This window comes from Clarias gariepinus, chromosome 26 (assembly GCF_024256425.1).
Source record: "Clarias gariepinus isolate MV-2021 ecotype Netherlands chromosome 26, CGAR_prim_01v2, whole genome shotgun sequence".
Lineage (NCBI taxonomy): Eukaryota > Metazoa > Chordata > Actinopteri > Siluriformes > Clariidae > Clarias > Clarias gariepinus.
Window position 1 is genome coordinate 2,322,946 of NC_071125.1, and position 18,955 is coordinate 2,341,900.

Below are 18,955 nucleotides of genomic sequence, written 5' to 3' on the forward strand. Positions count from 1 at the left end.
ATGCTTGATGGATTTCCTACTCCGGTTTCCTTAAACAGTCAAAAGAAATGCAGCACTTGGTGCCGGCATTTCCAAATTGCCCATAGTATGAAGCAAGTATAATTGTGTGACCTGCGATGGATTGGCACCCAAACCAGGGTGTACCCTGCCTAGTGCCCTGCATCCCCTGGCCCTGTACAGGAGAAGCGTTATAGAGAATGACGTGAAGTGAGTTATTTTTCATAATTATAATAGGGCAAGGGAAGTTTATTGGAAAACTTATCATCTGCCATGCAGAAGTCTCTGTTTTTTTTTTCTCTTTTTTTTTTTCCCGGAAGAAGTCCTCTGTTGGTTCCCAGCCAATGCCCAAAACCCAGAAACTGGATGCCAGTCCCAAGGCAGGTTAAAACAGGAAGGTTACATCAGGAAGAGCTTTAGGCATAGGTGTACTTAATGAACAACAACAGCTACTTTTTCATAACTTTAACAAATTAAGTAATTAATAATCCAATAAGTTTAATGGAAAAAATTGCAGTGAGCCATGTGGGAGCTGAATGAGTCAACATTTATTGGTGAGCCAAGTCAAATGATCTCACTAAAATAAATAAATAAATAAATAATAATAACAACAACAACAATACTACACCTACTACTACTACTACTACTAATAATAATAATGATAATAATAATAATTTTTTTATTAATCCCTACCTTCAGAGCTCCAGGGGGCGCTCTATTGTAAAGGATGTTATCCTGTATCTCTTTGCTGTTATATACTGTAAATATGGGTATGTGTGATTGTGTAAGGCTTTAGGTAGCTATGTGAAAAATTAAACCCTAGTAATAAGTGAGCGTTTTTCTTATACATCCATACTCAACATGGAGGTATGATTTGGGGATTTTTTATTTAAATTTTAATGTTACCCCGAATAAGGAATTGTCTCACATCATCTGTGCTAAGGAATTATAAAATAGCAAAAAAGCTAAATACGAACGTCCCAAATAGTGCACTATTTGAATTATTTTTCCCCTGCTTTGAAAGATAGCACCGGAGCATCAGGTCTCTCGAGGCTAAAGTCTTTCAGAGTCATATTTTTCTCAGTCGTGGGTGTGCTTTCTCCTCGTTACAGAGATACTTTCCTCGTGCAGATGGACAGGTCTCGATTCTCGGTACCCCTTTGGGCTGCTTTGTCACCCAGAGAGCTTAGAATGTCAGCAATTATGTCAGACACACTCTCATTTCACCGCTGAAGAGCGAGACAGAAGCTTGGAGTGTTGTTGAGGATTGTATCTGCTTCCATGTAGACAATAGAGAGGAGCATGCCTGGTGTTAAAAACTAGAAAATAGATTTGGTTTAGTCAGAGAGATTACAGGAAGTAAATATTGTACATTTTTCTACTTTTGCTGTTTAGTTGTTAAATCAACAAAATGATTAAAAAATGTAAAAAAAAAAAAAAAAAAAAAAAAATTCCACAAACTAGCAAGTATGGCTTTGATTATTAAAAATATTATTTAATAAATAAATAAATAAACAAATAAACTGAGTCTTATATTATTTATTATTGCAAGTAAAAGATTTAAATAATTATAGCTTTAAAAGTTTGATAATTATATTAACATTTAGGTTACCTCATAGCCAGATTAACTCATTTTTACGAGCTGCGTTCAAGTCGAACTGACCTTTACAGATGACTTTAAGCACAAGTAAAATGCTGCAAACCTTTTAAAGTAAGCCGGACGTCCGTGAATGAACTCGAAGCCAACTGCAGTCGTTCCCATGACCTCTCAGCGAGTGAATGCTTGATTCCTGAAAATCAACAGATAATTTATCGCTGACGCATCTGTCCGTGGGAACTGTACTCATCATTCACCAACACCATAGGAACACGACCAGGAGCTACTGCCACATCCCCATACAGTCCTGACCTTACTCCAGGCTGTTTCCACATGTTTTAAAGGAGTTCTTGGGGGGCCGGGGTTTTAGATGTGAAACATGCAGTCTGATAATGGCTCTGAGAAAAAAAAAAAAAATTCTATCTTGATGGTATAAAAGCACTGGTAAATCCTGGAATAAGTATATTTATGTAGCAAAGGATTTTATAGAGAAGTAAGAGGAGTTTTTACCCTCAAACTGTAACTGTGTTCTTTTATTCTGCGAAATCAAAAGTCTCACTTTGACTCAAATGCCACTTGTATTCAAGAAAATGTTGCCTATTACCCAGGTTTTGAGTGTTGTTAAAGCCAGAACACGGAGTTAGAATTAAGCCAGATATCAAAAAACATATCAAAGTACACTACATGTTGTGTGTAAAAATATTTTTTTTGTGTAGAGCATATATATACGGAGTAAGACGTATTTTCGGATGCCTGATGGCTCCTTATCGGAAATCATCTGAGTCATTATTTTAAAGAGGAGTGTTGTGCACTTATTTGTGGTTTATGGAGCAATTTGGGATCCAGCCATGTTGTCTGTGCATTTCCAGGAGGCTCCAGCTGCCCGAACACCAGCACATTACAGGAAATGAGGAGCTGTAACGAGCATCCCTGCGTTGTTTATCACTGGCAGACCGGACCGTGGGGGGCATGCGCTGAGGACGCTTCAGTCACTGTGCTGAACTCCACTCGCACCACGCCCTCCAGACAGGGCGAGACATCCTGCGCTACGGGCATGCAGACCCGCAAGGTCATCTGCGTCAAGGTCAACGTGGGACAAGTCCCTCCAAAAAAGTAAGAGGCCATATTTGATATTGAATCTGAATCTATTTAGAAAAAGATGTGCGACATAAAGGGTTCATTAATGATCGAGAACCTTTAAGTTCAAATCAAAACAAAATCTTTGAGACAAGCTGGAATCTAAATATACTGTAGATTTGGATTTATAGACAGTACTTTTTTTCATACTGTATATCAAATATCTTTTTATAGAAGGCAAGCCACTTTGTGGCTCAACAGTTACAGTAGCACTGTCGCCTTGCACCTTTAGAGTCTGGGTTTGATTCCCTCCTCGGCTCTGTGCTTGGTGGGTTTGATCTGGGGAATCTAGTTTTCTCCCACAGTCCGAAAACATTTTAAATTAGGCTAATTGGTGTTCCAAATTGCCCGCAGTGTGTGAATGAGTGTTTGTGTGTGTGTGTGCCCTGCAATGGATCGGCACCATGTTTAGGATGTACCCTGCCTTACTGTAAGTCTGCTGGGAAAGGCTGCAGGCCCCCTGCGACCTGGTATAAAGTGGATAAAGTGGTGTAGAGCATGAGTGTTAAGAGCACATTTTCAAGAACTAAACGGAATGGCCGACTGTTACCATACCAACAATCTGTGTTTGTAGACAGGTGCTCCTCTGGATTCACTGTAGTGTGTGTTCTGATGTACTCGTCAGGCCAACATGGTTGTTTTTTGTTACAGTTACGTTTCCATCAGCTCAATTGATTCTGGCTGTGCTCATCAACAAAGTGATTATGTCTACAAAGCATTGTTCACACATCCTATAAGACTGTTGCATGTGAAAATCCCAGTAGATTAACCTTTACTGAAATACTCCTACCAGTCTATCCGGCACCAACAACGTCGCCAACAATCTTCCCCCAGGCCAATGACCCAAACATTAGTCCGCACGATTTAATGAACCGAGCTGCTGCCATGTGACTGATTAATGCACATTACTGGTCAGCCATCACACTGTAGGTAAACCAAATACTCCCATGCCTGTGTTTGCTTTTCATCATTAAGAACAAACATAGACCGATCTGGAACTCACTAAGGACCACTTTTGAAGAAGAAAAAAAAAAAAACCTGATTTCGAATACACGATTAGCATATAAGCTAAAAGCTTAATGTCATTCAGCGCTTAGTGGTACTTCATTACTACATTAGAAAGACAGAGAGCACATCACAGTACTCAACCCTGTTCTGGAGTGATCCTGGAGTTAAGAGTCTCAGAGTGGGCTAATGAGGGCTGTGCATTGGTTTGTGTGTATCACTTTTGTGTGTGTGCGCGTGTTTGTGTGTGTGCATGTGCGTGAATATCTGAGTAGCATAGATTGCTTTAGGGAAAATGCAGTCTGCACTCAAAATCTGTTTCTCCACTCCAGGCAAAACCAGGCCGGGGAAAAAAAAGAAAACACGATAAACACGCAGGAGCAAACATGCTAATTAGCTCCGTCATTTTCAAACTGCTTAATTTCTTAGCAGCGTTAATGGTAGTAATTAAGTTTGCTGGATTCTTGCAATTTAATTACTACAGGATGAGAATCATGCACTGTGCCCGAGACAAACTGCTATGAAAACTTTCACTGATGGAGTCAAGGAGTGTAAAGACGAGGAGTAAAGACGGTTAGCATGTAGCGCAGCAGTGGCGCAGTGGTGATGGCTCTGAGCTTGCGACTGGGAGGTAGAAGGTTGGCAAACATTCAATTAGTATTCATTTTAATCATCGTATCATTTGCAGTCTTCTTTTTTCTTAATTAACCCATACAGTATTAAAAAAAAATGCAATGTAGTCAGTTCGATTCCCGCCTAAGGTCCGTGTGGATGAAGGACTTTGAATGTTCTCCCCGTGCTTGGTGGGTTTCCTCCGGGTACTCCGGTTTCCTTCCACAGACCAAAGACATGCAAAGTAGGCTAATCGGCGTCCCCAAATCAAGGATAAATCGTTATAGGAGATGAGTGAGTGGGTAAGTGAGCATGTAGTCATATAGAATTTAATATTAACTTTTTTTTTGTTCTTTTTTTAACAAAACGTTTGTCATCTATTGTATTATACTTAGATTCTAACAGTTTGGCTGTCAAAATCTAGACTAGAAATCTAAGACCTTGAGTTGAGCAGCAGTCAAAGCTTAATACTGTATTAAACTAGATGTTTAATTAGGCTTGTTGACGAGCCGAGGATGCAGGTGCAGATGTCATTGTGCTGAACATACAAACAAATGGAATCTATGGCTTTAAAACCGCAAGCTCAGGCTAAGTGCTATTACTTAAAACATTCAACAGATGCAAGACCAAGAGAAACAGGAAAACCCCAAACATACATAGACAAAATAATTGGAAACGAATGCAAACCAGGCGCAGATGTAATTGGGGCATGTTACAAGTTGAGGTGCAGGGGAGTGTAGTCCAGCACCTCTGTAATACATCCTTGACAAAATGTAACAATATATCTGTAAGAGCTTGACACACATAGACACAAGGCAAGGTCTTTACCAAAAAGTGTTTTTTTTTTATTTCATAATAACAAAAGAACTTTTAGCAGATGAATGGGGAATTAGGGAGAGGAAAAGTAAGAAATGAAGTGAAGAGAAAGTGGAGTTTGCTAGTGTGTGTGTGTGTGTGTTAGGAGCAGTGCCCAGCGGGCGTGATGGCTTGAAGCTAGTGACCTTTGGCAGTGGCAAGATGAAGAGGTGGGCATGAAATGGAGGCAGCAATCGCGAGCTTGCCGGCAGCATGTCTGCGTTGAAGGCCATAGGACCAGGGCACAGTTTGATGGCAGCAGCGACAGGTTGGAGTCGAAGGAGAAAGAGGCTTTGAATCTGGAATCAATCTTGAAGGCTCGAATCTGAAGCATGGTAGCCAATAACCTGTGGCAACGGAAAATCCCAAATCTCAAGCAGGGAAGCCAATGTGGCTGTCTCATTCCCGTGGATGCGTCGACAGGCCCGAACTAGAACTGGCTTAGATATTAAGTGTGGCTAAATCTGAGTAACGGGCAGTAAATAAAAGTAAAAGTGCCAGGGCAGTGGGCAGTACATTAGCGGCTGGCCCCCGGCAAGCTGCCCAGAGGCGAAGAACACTCCTCAAGGTTAAAGACTCTAAAGAGCAAGCAAATACACCATGGATCCCACAGCACACTGTGCCGACCCCTGATCTCGCTTTATACCGAACCCCAAACTGATCTTCATGCCTCCTTTTTTTCCAGGAGGGAAGAATGTCCAAGCCCTTAAGGCAAGCCGGGTCATGTTTAGTGGCCGCGCCCTTTTTGCATTCCTGCTGATTGGGAGGCCGCACTTCTGATCTCATTAGTCTCAGTTTCCTTAGTGAATGAGAAGCAAAAATGTTTTGAATCCATAAGACAGGAATGTGTATTGCATATAGTTTAAATAGTATATTTAATACATTGCATATAACATTAAATAGAACTATAACTGTACAAATGCAATTACAAGTGTTACAAATTTTAACCCTTGTAATTTCTCATGCATATTTCTACTTTGTGGTTCCTCATGCATGTTGTTTTAGTCAAGACCTTTATAATAATTCTACCATCATCACTTAGCGAAGTTTGGCCCATAATCTGTTAACTACTAATACCCCTATCTCACCTACGACGTTGCCGTTAGTACGGTTCATCATGTTTTGGCGCTGTGATTAGGTATACTGTACATCTTTCCGCGCGAAAAATTAAACACATTTAAATTTTTTGTCGGCCCTTGCAGAAGCTCGCGGACCTTGCAGAATTTCGTGGAATGTCGGGTGGTCACTCACGGCGGCTTACAGTCCCTCACACCACTTCTCACCACGAGGCAAACCGCATAGGTGAGATAGGGGTATAACAGCAGGAATAACAGAGGGGGGCGTTATCAGGGGTGGGGCTTATAGGACAACTTTCACACACACACACACACTAACAGAATGACTGCTGTCTGGCTCACGGTTTACAGAAATTGCCTGAATAACGGATTACATTTTTGAAAATATACCTAAATAACTGAATACTAAAATGTCGGACCTATTGCGTTAGATTACTCGTTACATCAAGAAAGTAATCCAAGTTACACCCAACACTGGTTATTATAATAATTAATAATAAGATTAAAAAACTTTTCAATAGTGTCTCACACTGCTTTAATGCAGCGGACGGAAATCCTAAATGACAGACAGAATTCTTGATTGACATACAAACAGAAAGACAGAAATCCTGACAGACAGACAGACAGACGTCTGAAAACCAGTCTGATGCTCTACGCCTGTACCACATACTGTAACAAAGTATTAAGATGAAATTTTGTTATTGATCAAATTCTTATTTTTCACCATAATTTGCAAATAAATTCATTAAAAATCCTCCAATGTTATTTTCTGGATGTTTTTTTTTCTTATTATTTTGTCTCTTATAGTTGAGGTATACCTATGATGAAAATTACAGGCCTCTCTCATCTTTTTAGGTGGGAGAACTTGCACAATTGGTGGCTGACTAAATACTTTTTTGCCCCACTTTATGCACACACACACACACACACACACACACACCAGCATCCTGATAGCTGAGTCATGCCAATTAAAAGACCTCAAAACTAATTAGAGTTTCTGTGTTAAGTAACAAAATGCACTTTAAACACCTGCTTTCTCTAATAGCAGGAAAGATACACGCTTCAGTGCACAGGGAAAGACGTGGGTTTTTTTTTTTCAAAAAGAAGGATTTGTCAAGCTTGTTCCTGCACATTGCTCTTGCAGGCTATCGGCGTCTTTTAGTCATGTGATCCAGAAATCATACCACCCACGGATACAGTAACACCGCCACTAAATTTACCGGACTTTACCGAACACATGACGAGAGACCAAATAACGGGATACGCTGAAAAACCTGAGTGTGATTTTCAGCCCCTGCGTGTGCATTAAATCAGTAAATGTAACACATCAGGTGCATCATGTACATATATTCAATATTCAATTTGTTGACTTTATTTAATGATGATGCCACTTAAGATAAAATGGTCAGGAAGGAATCAGGAGCTCATCTCAGACCCGGATAAGGATTGTCTCCCTCTGGATGGCTAATAACCACTAAAGTCTTTTTTCTTTTTCTGAGTGTTGACCACATGTGCTATGGCACAACAACTGCGTGGCATCTAATACTACAGACGGACACAATGGCGGCTGGTTTGGTTTTAAATTAGTTTAAAGAATCGATTAAGAAAAAATATATTAATAATAATACAGTATTACTCATAATTAGCCCAAAGAATATTCACAGATGAGACTTAGAAATAAATACAGCTCCAGTCATTTACTCGGAGAGAGAGAGAGAGATAGAGATGTTTTTTATTGAATTAAATCAACGTGAAATCTTCAGCAGCTTTGCGCCTCTGGGAGGCCCAGAAACTTCAAATTGGTAGACAGAGAGACAGACGGGTACACAGAAAGAAAGAACTCCTGACAGACAGATAGATAGAGAGAGAGAGAGAGAGAGAGAGAGACAGCCAGACAGAACTCTTGACAGACAGACAAAGAGATAGACAGGACAACAGCCAGACGGAGAGAACTTCTGAAGATAACTCCTGACACAATGAGAGCGAGAGACAGACAGTGACCTCATAGTAGACAGACAGATAGACAGAGTGAGTGGGACTGAGAGAAAGAATACCAGATGGACAAACAAAGAGAGGACTTCTATGAGAAAAGACATACAGACAAAGAGAATTTCTGACACACGGACAAATAGATAGCAGAAGAGGGGACTCCTTAATGACAGACAGACAAACAGACAGGCAGAGGACTGCTGACAGACAGACAGACTGACAGACAGACAAGTCCTGACGGACAGAGAACCCATGACGGACAGACATAGAGAGGACATGGCATGACAGAACGACACATGGACAAACAGAGCGAACTCCTATTAAACAAACAGGCAGACACACAGACAGACAGACAGACAGGCAGACAGACAGACAGAACTTGTTAGAGACGGACAAACAGACTGGGAGACAGACAGGAATCCTGACAGACACACAGACACTGAGAACCCCTTATAGTAGCAGGCAGTAGTGTATAATGCCACACACACACACACACACACACACACACACACACAGTTATATTTTCATTTTACATCCCTTTAAAAGTTCGGTAAGTAACTGGCATTATTAAGTGATTAACAGAGAGATTAACAGATCACTGCTGATGTAAAGTTTTTTTTCCTTTCCTGAGCGTTGCTAATGATCTGGTTCGGCGTGGGCTGCAGATAAACAAGACGCCTCTCCTGGTTTGAGCAGTGACGACGGTTTAGTGCTAATTGAAAAATAATGACAGCTTGCGGAAGGCAGGGAACTGATATTTTTGGCGTTCCTGATGGATAAACGCACGAGCTGTCTTTAATGATGCCAGCGGAATAGCGAGCGAGCCGCGGAGACGATCCGAGGAGATCATCCGTCGGATTTCTGCCTGATATTTAGCGTTCAGCGTCCTGCTAGAAGAAAGGCAGGAGTTAAATGAGAGAAGCGTGACGTTGTTACAGTGGCACGTCAATTCTCAGCCAAAATGTTTGGTTTAAACCGTATGAAAGTTTATAGAGAGCAAAGGCAATGTTTGGAGAAACATTTTCTGCAAATGGGGGTTCGCACTAATGGGCTCAAGATCGTGCAAAAAATTTCACACATAAATCGCGAGCCGTGTGCTAGCTATGTTAGCATCAGAGCTCCAGGACAACACACGGGCAGCGAAGATATTTTCGATCACTGAATACGGTTCCCCGGTGCATCAAAATTTGATGCGTCTCATAACAGCATGGCTTTTATTCTATTATTACTTTTAATAGGGTTTCTCCAGCGCACCACCAGAGTCGAGGGTTTGATTCCCACCTTAAATAAATGAATGAATATTTATTTATTTATTTTTGACTAACAATATTAAACAACAACTAAAATTATTATCAATCTATTTATTGATCTATTTATCTTCAGTGCCTTTACAAAGTTTTGGCACCCCTCGTCATGTCGGTATTAATAACGTTGGTGCGTAAATGGAGACCTGATTTCCAAAAGGTATAGTTAATGTTAAAGATTAAAGTAAAAAAAAAAAAATAGAAACAATGTCTTTTTTAAATTTTTACATTTGTGCAAAAGTTGTGTTGTGCACATCCCTGGGAATGAGCCGTGCCTACAGAAACGCTTGTTGAATATGTGTGCGTAATCGGCCAAATTCTGAATTCTGGATTGCGCTCGAACATTTCCAGGACGATTGTGACGACTGACGTCCTGCTGTCGTAAACCTCGCAGCGTGCGCTACAACCCGCAAACAAACCCTCAGAGAATTAATCTCCCTGCTCTCGTCTCCCCACCCTGTTAAATACAGATCGATGTTTCTCAGCTGTAGTTTTATTGCCTCGTCTCTGATTCCCTCACAAACCTGATCTTCATGATCGTTTCTGCGCCTCTGCATCAGGAGGAGCAGCAGCGGCAGACTAACGTGTTTTGTTTTTTTTTTCTTTACGCTCAATTATTCTTCGATCAGCTGGTTGGAAAACGCTCAGGAATAAAGAAACAAAGTTCAGAAATAGTTTGTAGTTGTGGTTGTGCGCGTGCCTCATATTTATCCAGATTACAGCTAACCGTCGGTCATAAACGAGACGCAGACGAAAGCCGATTATGGCCGGATGATAGAATCAGGAGGACATTACGTTAAAGGAAGCGATCTGTCTTCGAGCACTTATCTCCTCACAATATATAGCCTTAAGTCATGAGCTGGCAGGGAATAAGGAGAATTTATTATGGAGGAAGATTACAGTATTACGGGTGCTCTCGTGGCTTCGATTTAATGCCGCTGAGGGACGAGCCGCCGCCATGTTTTCAGGTCGGATTATCATGACATCCTGTTGCGAGGCCTTGAGGTGTCACGTCACGACAGAGATTTGCATTAATCCTCATTCTGAACGGCACAGATTTACGAGTTTCATTCTGCATCATGTTTGTCTCGAAGCTGCTGTCCGTATTTATCTTCTTTTTCTTTTTTCTTTTCCTGAAAGCAGGTGGTGCACGAGCTGACAGGAAGTTAAACCTGATTATTTCAGAGCAAGAACAAACTCTGTTGCCATGCACACAAATTATCATCATGTAAAAGAAAAAGACGTGTACCTAACACTTTTTTTCTTCAATGGATACAGATGTTTTTCATTTCTTTTATAGTAGCACAGCTGTGCAGCTTTACTGTACATCTGCGCTATCAAGATAACATGGTGTAGTTTCCTAAGTAACCACTTACGTACGTCTTAGGTGCACGTAGAATCTAAGACTAAGAAAAAACTCAAGTGTAATCGCGGTTATATGCTGAGGAGAACTGTGTTTATGTCATATTTCTGGAAGGAGTCTTCAGTGTCAGCACTTTGGGAAGTTTGAGAGCTAAAACTATAACATGGTTTGATGATGTGGGGATTTTTATTAGAGTTATTGATTTGAGGAGAAGAAAAAAGATAGAGGAGGTCTTTAGAGTGTTTAGAGCTGCTGTAAGGTAAGTGAGAGCAGGAGCTCACTCGTTTCATGACATTAAGTTTAACTCTAAATGGATTAAAAGTACATGATGCCCTTCAGCAAATAATACTGTAGAGGCAGTTACTGTTGAACCAGTGTTGTTTAAAACTATATAACGCTACACTTCATTCTTTCTTACCTTCTTTTCTGATTTTATTTTCTTCATATGATTTTTCCTATTCTCTCTTTTTTTTCTCATCTTATTTCAGCTTTTTTTCTTTTTATATAAAAAGCTTCACAGAAAAACTCTTGTTGTGAAAAATAAAGCAATAAGAATTGCAAATACAGTGGCTTATACCCCTAGCTCACCTATGCATTTACATTTACATTTGGGCATTTGGCAGACGCTCTTATCCAGAGCGACTTACATTTTTATCTCATTATACATCTGAGCAGTTGAGGGTTAAGGGCCTTGCTCAAGGGCCCAACAGTGGCAACTTGGTGGTTGTGGGGTTTGAACCTGGGATCTTCTGAACCGTAGTCCAATGCCTTGCGATTGGCCACCGACGTACCGCGAAGTTCCGCAAGCTACCGCGAGGACCGGCAAAAAACATTTAACTTGTTTCATTTTTTGCGCGAAAAGATAGAAACGTACTCACACCGCCAAAACTTGCGGTGAGTCATGGAGAACCGTACTTACGGCCACCGGCGAAACCGCGTAAATGAGATAGGGGTTTAAATGGTTAGCACTGTCGCCTTGCACCTCCACGGTCCGGGTTCGATTCCCACCTCATATCTGTGTGCATGGAGTTTGCATGTTCTTCCTGTGCTTGGTGGGTTTCCTCCAGGTACTCCAAAAACATGCAGATTAGGCTAATTGGTGTTCCCAAATTGCCTGTAGTGTGTGAATGGATACACTACACATGGTTAACACAGGATAAAACGGTATAGATGATGAGTCAGTGAGTGAGTGAGTGAGGATTGCAAATAAACAGAGAACATTTTGCGCATGTTTTCTTTAAGTCACTCCTGTGATTAAATGCCAAAATGTTATGTAGAATCTGTTTTTGTTCTGTCAGTGTCATTTTTGTGTCATTTTTATAGAACACTATACTATAAATTCATCTTCAACAGTTTTATTAATATGTTGTATAATACTCTATATATAATGTGTTGGTTGAGTTTTAATATAAAATATATCTAACCCATGCTTTACTCTTGAGTCACTGGAAACAACCTGGAGCAAGGAAAATAAACAATAGTTGTCTTTTTAATTAAAAAGTTTGTTCAAGATCGTGAGAAACATCATCATCAATACAAAACTTCGTTTTACAGCATCATCAGCTTCCTCCTCCACTAGTTTTAGTTTCACTTCAGTAGTTGGTGACAGCTCCTTATTATAGTACAGGATTGCACAGTGTAACATCTGTTCCTGCGTTGTCTGTATGCATATGCGTCTGTGCTCCCATACGGCTCTAACAGTTCAAAAATCCCACTGGTGGACAGGACCAGACATACTGGAGCGAACTCAACAGCTTCCGGCTCACAGCGTGTGCGTCTCACGACCTCTACACAAAGTTCACGTGTCTTTGGAGCGATGTAAACTTCCTTTTTCTTGGCTTTAAAATTCTCCAAAACTCCATTAAATGCATTTAGTTCACACATTAGTTTTGCACAGCTCTCAGTTTCGCCACACTGTGTATTTTGGAGAAAAAAATCTATTGATTTGAAATGCGGTGGCTGTGTTGTGGCTGCTTTTAAATTAAAAGTTTTGTTATAGAGACACTTCTCTCTTTCTTTCTCTCTTTCTTATTTGTAATGTCTTACTTTCTTTTTTGTAATGTCTTACTTTCTTCTTTGTAATGTCTTACTTTCTTCCTTTCTTTCTTTTCCATGCGTTCTTTCATTCTCTTTATTGTGCAGCCTTTCTTTATGTCTCACTTCTCTTTTTTATGGTGTGTTCTTTCTTTCTTTCTTTCTGTCTTTCTTTCTTTCTTTCCCATGTGTTCTTTCATTCTCTCTTTCTCAGCCATTATATCTTTCTTCCTTTCTTTTCTGTGTGTTCTTTCTGTTTCTTAATCTTAGCCATATGTTTTTTATTCTTTAAATTTTTTTATTTTTTAAATTAAAAAATTTGTTATAGCGACACTTCTTTTTTTATTACCCATGTGCTGCCTTTCTTTCTTCCTTCCATCTCTTTTTTTACAGTGTTCTTTCTTTCTTTTTCTCTCTTTCTTAAGTTATTTCTGTCTACTCATCTTTCTTTTCTTCTTTTTCTTACTTTTTTTAAAGAAAGAAACAATTTACCATACCAAGAAGTAAAATAATCCTAAAAAAATAACGAATGTAACACAAATGTTGGGATTGCTGTAATATTTTATGCAAATATGTTGTGTGTGTGTGTGTTAAGATGTCCAGAAGCTCCTCGTCCCCCATCAGTGAGACAGTGTGTGCTTCCCTGTAAGAAGGACTGCGCAGTAACAGCGTTCAGCGATTGGACGTCCTGTCCTTCGTCCTGTGAAGCAGGTACACGTTGATCCTACTGTATACTGAGATGACTGAGTGTGTGAGTTCTGAATTCGATGTGATTTTATGTCAGTAACTTTAACGCTAATATCTTGTGTACTGAGTGTCTATCAGACTGTGAGGTTATGTCAGTAACTCCTGACTAATCCTGATGCCTTTAGGACTGAGTGGCCAGAAAAACAACCAGTCCCGTTTCCGTGTCATCATCCAAAAGCCTTTGAACGGAGGCCTGGACTGTCCTGAGTTGCTCTATGAAGAGAGAGAGTGTGAGGTTCCTCGCCCCGCCCCAGTCTGTCCTGGTTACAGGTACAGTCTACATACTGTCAAGCTATATCAGCTCTCGCACAACGCGTCTTTGTGTTCGCATGATGCAAACGTGTGCAACGGTTATGCAACACATTATAGAGCGAAGAGGAACGGATAGAACCGTAATGCCAGGAGGTACACCGAGCCGTTGGAAGGAAATGAAACAGTTTATTGAATTTTTCTGCTGATTTTTTGTGGTACACTGTTAGTAAGGTCTCCCTTACTAGCTTTTACTAGATCAGCACTGATGTATTACCAATATAGCGAAATAGGGACACTTGTCCTAAATATCCACGCTGGGTGCTTCTTTAATTAATGTTCAAATGTTAAAAATGAGGACTGTACGAGTGTCCGCTGTGAAACAATAATGTTTTAAAACAAGTGTATTAATATTAATGGCGGCACGGTGTCTTAGTGGTTAGCACTGTCGACTGGCACCTCCAGGTCCTGTTTTTGATTCCTGCGTCAGGTCTGTGTGCATGGAGATCGCATGTTCTCCCCGTGCTTGGTGGGTTTCCTCTGGGTTCTCTGGTTTCTTCCTACACTCAAAAAAATAACTTGTTGAATGAACGTAATTAAATTATGGAAAAAATTTCCACCTGATTTAATGGCTTTCTTTCAGCGTTAAGCAATTTTGTTGGCCCAACTTAATGTTCTTAGGTTCAGTCAAATTAATTTTATTAGGTTCATTTAACTTATTTACTACAGCTGCGTCCAACATAATTTAATACTGTTAACATAAATGAATAGCGTTGGTACAACACATTTCTCAGTTGTAAATTAAGTTGATCTAACTCAAGTAAATTTAAATTTCAAGCCCTGGTCAACAGAATTCTGTGAAGGAAGGAAGCATAAGACAAACGGGATAAAACGGAGATTTTTATTTTACACCAGCAGCAACTTACAAATGAAGTCTCAATTTGAAAAGATGTACAAAACATAAAACACCACAAATAAGTATTAATCAAAGAAAAAAATTTAACACCAACAGAAAGTTTTGTACTTTATAACTGTCCGTTATGACTTTTAAATATGACCGTTAGAGACGGTTGGTCACTGAGGTAACTCCTGAAGTCAGATGCAGACAGGACACTTTCACTCACAAACTCCTGTGAAAAAATACAGAAATAGATTCAATTAAAATTCATGATACTTAATTTATCAAATGAACAATATTTATACTTTCTTCCTCTCGCTTCACAACTCATGAGAACAGACCGAAACCAGAACCGAACCGCAGATTAAGCACGCGCATATAACCGTCTGTATTTTAAGTGTGATTAAAAATACAATGAATAGCTTAAACCAAAATAACGTGACTAAACATCGCTAAACAGCAGGTGACATTTATGTTCAGTATTTCGTTTCTATTTAGAAAGACGGGAATTAATTCCTGCTTACCTTTTCCACACGCCCGCCAAACGTTTGTCCAGTGTTGCCAACTATTTGCAACGGACAGTAGCTAAAGTCTGCTCGAAAAGTCGCCAAATGTCGCTAGATAAGGTCATGCGTATATATATTGATGACGTAATTACGTCGTATTTGCATTTTGCGTGTTTTCCCTAATCCTTCCTCATGTGTCCAATATAATTATGTACTTAAGCTTTGTAACAGTGAGTAATATAAGTGCATCGGAAGAAAAAAAAAATGGTTAAATTAAATAGTTTTATTTTAAGCAAAGGAGAAGCAGGTAAGTGATAGGTCCGTTGCAACACCGTTTGCACATGTGCAGCTCTTTCACATCCATGTTAGCTGCTGTACAGTCACGGGAATATGCTGCTCCTTTCAGCCGGAGCCAGCGCTCACTGATCAGGGCAGACACAGGGAGATGAGTACCTGTACCGGGAAAGCAAGACCTCGTGCTTACAGGACAGTATTGGCGACATTTGGAAACTTGCTAAGGTTTGTCCAAAAGTTGCTAGATTTGTCACTAGGCGCTTAAAAAAAAAAAAAAAGTCGTCAAGGCGGGATCACTTAACGGCGGATTCGCGCATGGGCAATTAATTTGCAGTCAAGACTCGTAGGAGTGAGCATCTCCTGCTGTAGAGGCGGGGGGGACACGACACCTGCGAGAGGACAGGCCTGTCTGTGAGTGCTTTGGGACGGGGGAGGGGCCGGCGGCGGCAGCTGCTGTGGCAAGTTGAGAAGAGTCAGTACAGACACATCAGAGTCTCCAAAAGTCTCCAGTAACACAAGAAAAAGTCGCCAGAATTGTCGCTAGTCGCTTTTTAAAAAAATTGTCGCTAGAGGGATTTGAAAAGTCGCTAAATATAGCGACAAAGTTGCTAAGTTGGCAACACTGCGTTTGTCTTCTCAACACGCTGTGTTCTCTTCTCGCGATGTCTTCTCGCGATATTTCCGGTTTTGCTATTTCCGGTTTTCATAGTGACAAGATCTCTTTGGTTTATCTCAACATGATTAAATCTAATACATGTTAAGTTGTTGAATTTCATGTAAATACAACATAATTTATTCATGTTTATCTTGGAAACATGAAATTATTATGTACAAAACACATATTACATTTTAGTACATGTAACAGGTAGCCATGTTCATTTTTTTGAGTGTACAGTCCAAAGGCATACAAATTAGAGTAATTGGCATTTCAAAATTGCCTGTAGTGGGTCAATGGTGAGCAGAGGTCGTACAAAATGGGAATAAATATAATGGTCACCATTGGCCTCCATGGTTCCCAGTTGGACTACAGAGGTTCCTGGATGGATGGATTAATATCAATATAAACCAGTATCAAGATTGTTTAAATTGCTGTTATTGAAAATAAGTCATTTTTTCTTCTGACCATCAAAGCAGAGTATTCATCAGCACTGAAATTGTTTTTCATACAGTACTACTAATGCCACATACTGTATAAGTAGTCAATAAATGAAAAACGTTATTGTCATATAACGAAGAATGCCGCCACATGTAAAGCGCAATGGGGTGTTTGTGTTACTCCGTGTTTCTGCTTGTAGATGGAAAACCCACAAATGGCGCCGGTGTCAGCTCGTCCCATGGAGCATTCGGCAAGACGCCAGAGGCGCTCAGGAGGGATGCGGGGCGGGGCTTCAGACCAGAGGTACAGTATGAAATCCTAGCAAACTTTCATATGCAAACTAACACTACTACTACTCTGTGATCATATCAGTGTGAAATCAGCTAAACATCTGACACATCTGTCTCAAAGCCATATAAAAAACGGAGTGAAGCTGATCTGTAGTCGGAATTTCAAACAATGTCACTGTCAGGAGTGCTTCTCGTGACTTTCCTCGTCTTTATCCTGATAAAAAGCCTCCTGCTGCTGCTGAACACTTTCATCTACATCCCTTTTTCTGCCTCAGAGTCTCTGTGTAATCCACCGGATTGTCGAGTCTCACTGCTGTGTGTTTGCGTACGTGTGTTTGTGTGTGATCCTGCAGCGGTCTCATGTCGGCAGCTGGACGGTTCTGTAGCGGACATAGCCCAGTGTCTGAAGTTTGCGAGCACCATGCCGGCAGTAAACCAGCCGTGCCAGCTGCCGTGCCGAGACGACTGCCAGCTCACCAACTGGTCCAAGTTCTCATCGTGCACGGCTGACTGCGTGGGAGTGCGCACGAGGAAAAGGGCCCTAGTAGGTAAGTGACATGTGTATATATATATATATAGAATACAGTATACCTATAAACAATTGCAGCAGATCTGTTAAAAAATCTGTATGGTAACTATTTGTTCCAAAATTATTTAAGCCATACTGTAAGTGTGTACTCACTGAACTTTTTTTTTTTTTTTTTAACAATTTACATTAATTTTCTTATTATGATTTAATATTATAGATTTTTGTGCGAATTTATATTATGTTATATGTTTAGGTTATATGTTTAAACAATGTGGAGGGGCAAATACTTATGCGGCGCACAAAATAACCAAATAACTCACTACACAAACAAACAAGACAATATACTGTATATTCTCTTAAAATTCTATTAAAAATGACTCCATGTGATTTACTTGTATAAAATGTAATGCTTCTAAATGTATTATTCCTTCAAATCTTTCATCCTGACGGTTTTTCCCCTCGAGGTGTTAAGAAATATAATGACCTGCAACGTCTTCACTGACTTCCAGGAAAGAGCAAAAAGAAGGACAAGTGCAAGAACAGTCAGATGTACCCCCTGAGTGAGACTCAGTACTGCCCCTGTAATAAGTACAACGCCCAGCCGGTGGGTAACTGGTCCGACTGCATCCTGCCCGAGGGCTCCGTGGCCACGCAGGGGACTCGAGTACAGGGAGACAGCCGGGAGTGCGGTCAGGGCTACCGCTACCAGGCCATGGTGTGCTACGACCAGGACAACAGGCTGGTGGAGACGTCGCGATGCAACAGTCATGGTGGGTTTATCCTCGAATTAGACGCATGTTATACAGACATTCATGATACATGAATGCGTTTGCAGTATTAAGCTAAGCTGCATTACGGACAGATTTACCACATACTGCCTATAGGAGGTGCTCTTTCACTGTTTCATAGCCATTTGAGTTTTGTGGGCGTGGCTAAATGTAAACCTGTGCTGGGGGTGTGCTTGATAATACACATCAATGTGAATACAAAGACCTGTAGAACTTTCATTGATTTGAAGGTCAATTTTAGATTAATTACAAGGAAAAATTTATATAACGATCACATTTGTTTAATCGATATGTTGTTTAGTAGAGGGTGCCGATATTTTCAAGTTATCAGCATATCCCTATAAACACGTCAAATGTCAGTAAGTGAGTCTGGGTGAGACTGGGTAAAATAGGGCGGAAAATTTTTCAAACAAAAAGTAGATTTGTTTCCTGATATTTTTACAAATACATGGCGTATACAAAAACATAACATATTAACAAATGCATTAAAATTCCCAAATCTCTCGTTTTCTGCATACACAAGCTCCCAGACACCTACAATCGACTGCTCATTGACACTTTTTATATTTCGTTATCTCATCCTGATCCA

General features: G+C 40.3%; 1 protein-coding gene across 1 annotated transcript in view; it reads left to right on the forward strand.

The window, feature by feature from the left end:
* Window positions 1-18,955, forward strand: part of LOC128514418 (thrombospondin type-1 domain-containing protein 7A) — a 158,649-nt gene that overhangs the window by 98,257 nt on the left and 41,437 nt on the right. The window contains exons 9-14 of the mRNA XM_053488266.1: window positions 2,464-2,707; window positions 13,565-13,686; window positions 13,842-13,986; window positions 16,959-17,062; window positions 17,403-17,597; window positions 18,088-18,348. Of these exons, the coding sequence (XP_053344241.1) occupies window positions 2,464-2,707; window positions 13,565-13,686; window positions 13,842-13,986; window positions 16,959-17,062; window positions 17,403-17,597; window positions 18,088-18,348 (1,071 nt within the window). The remainder of the gene's footprint in view (window positions 1-2,463; window positions 2,708-13,564; window positions 13,687-13,841; window positions 13,987-16,958; window positions 17,063-17,402; window positions 17,598-18,087; window positions 18,349-18,955) is intronic.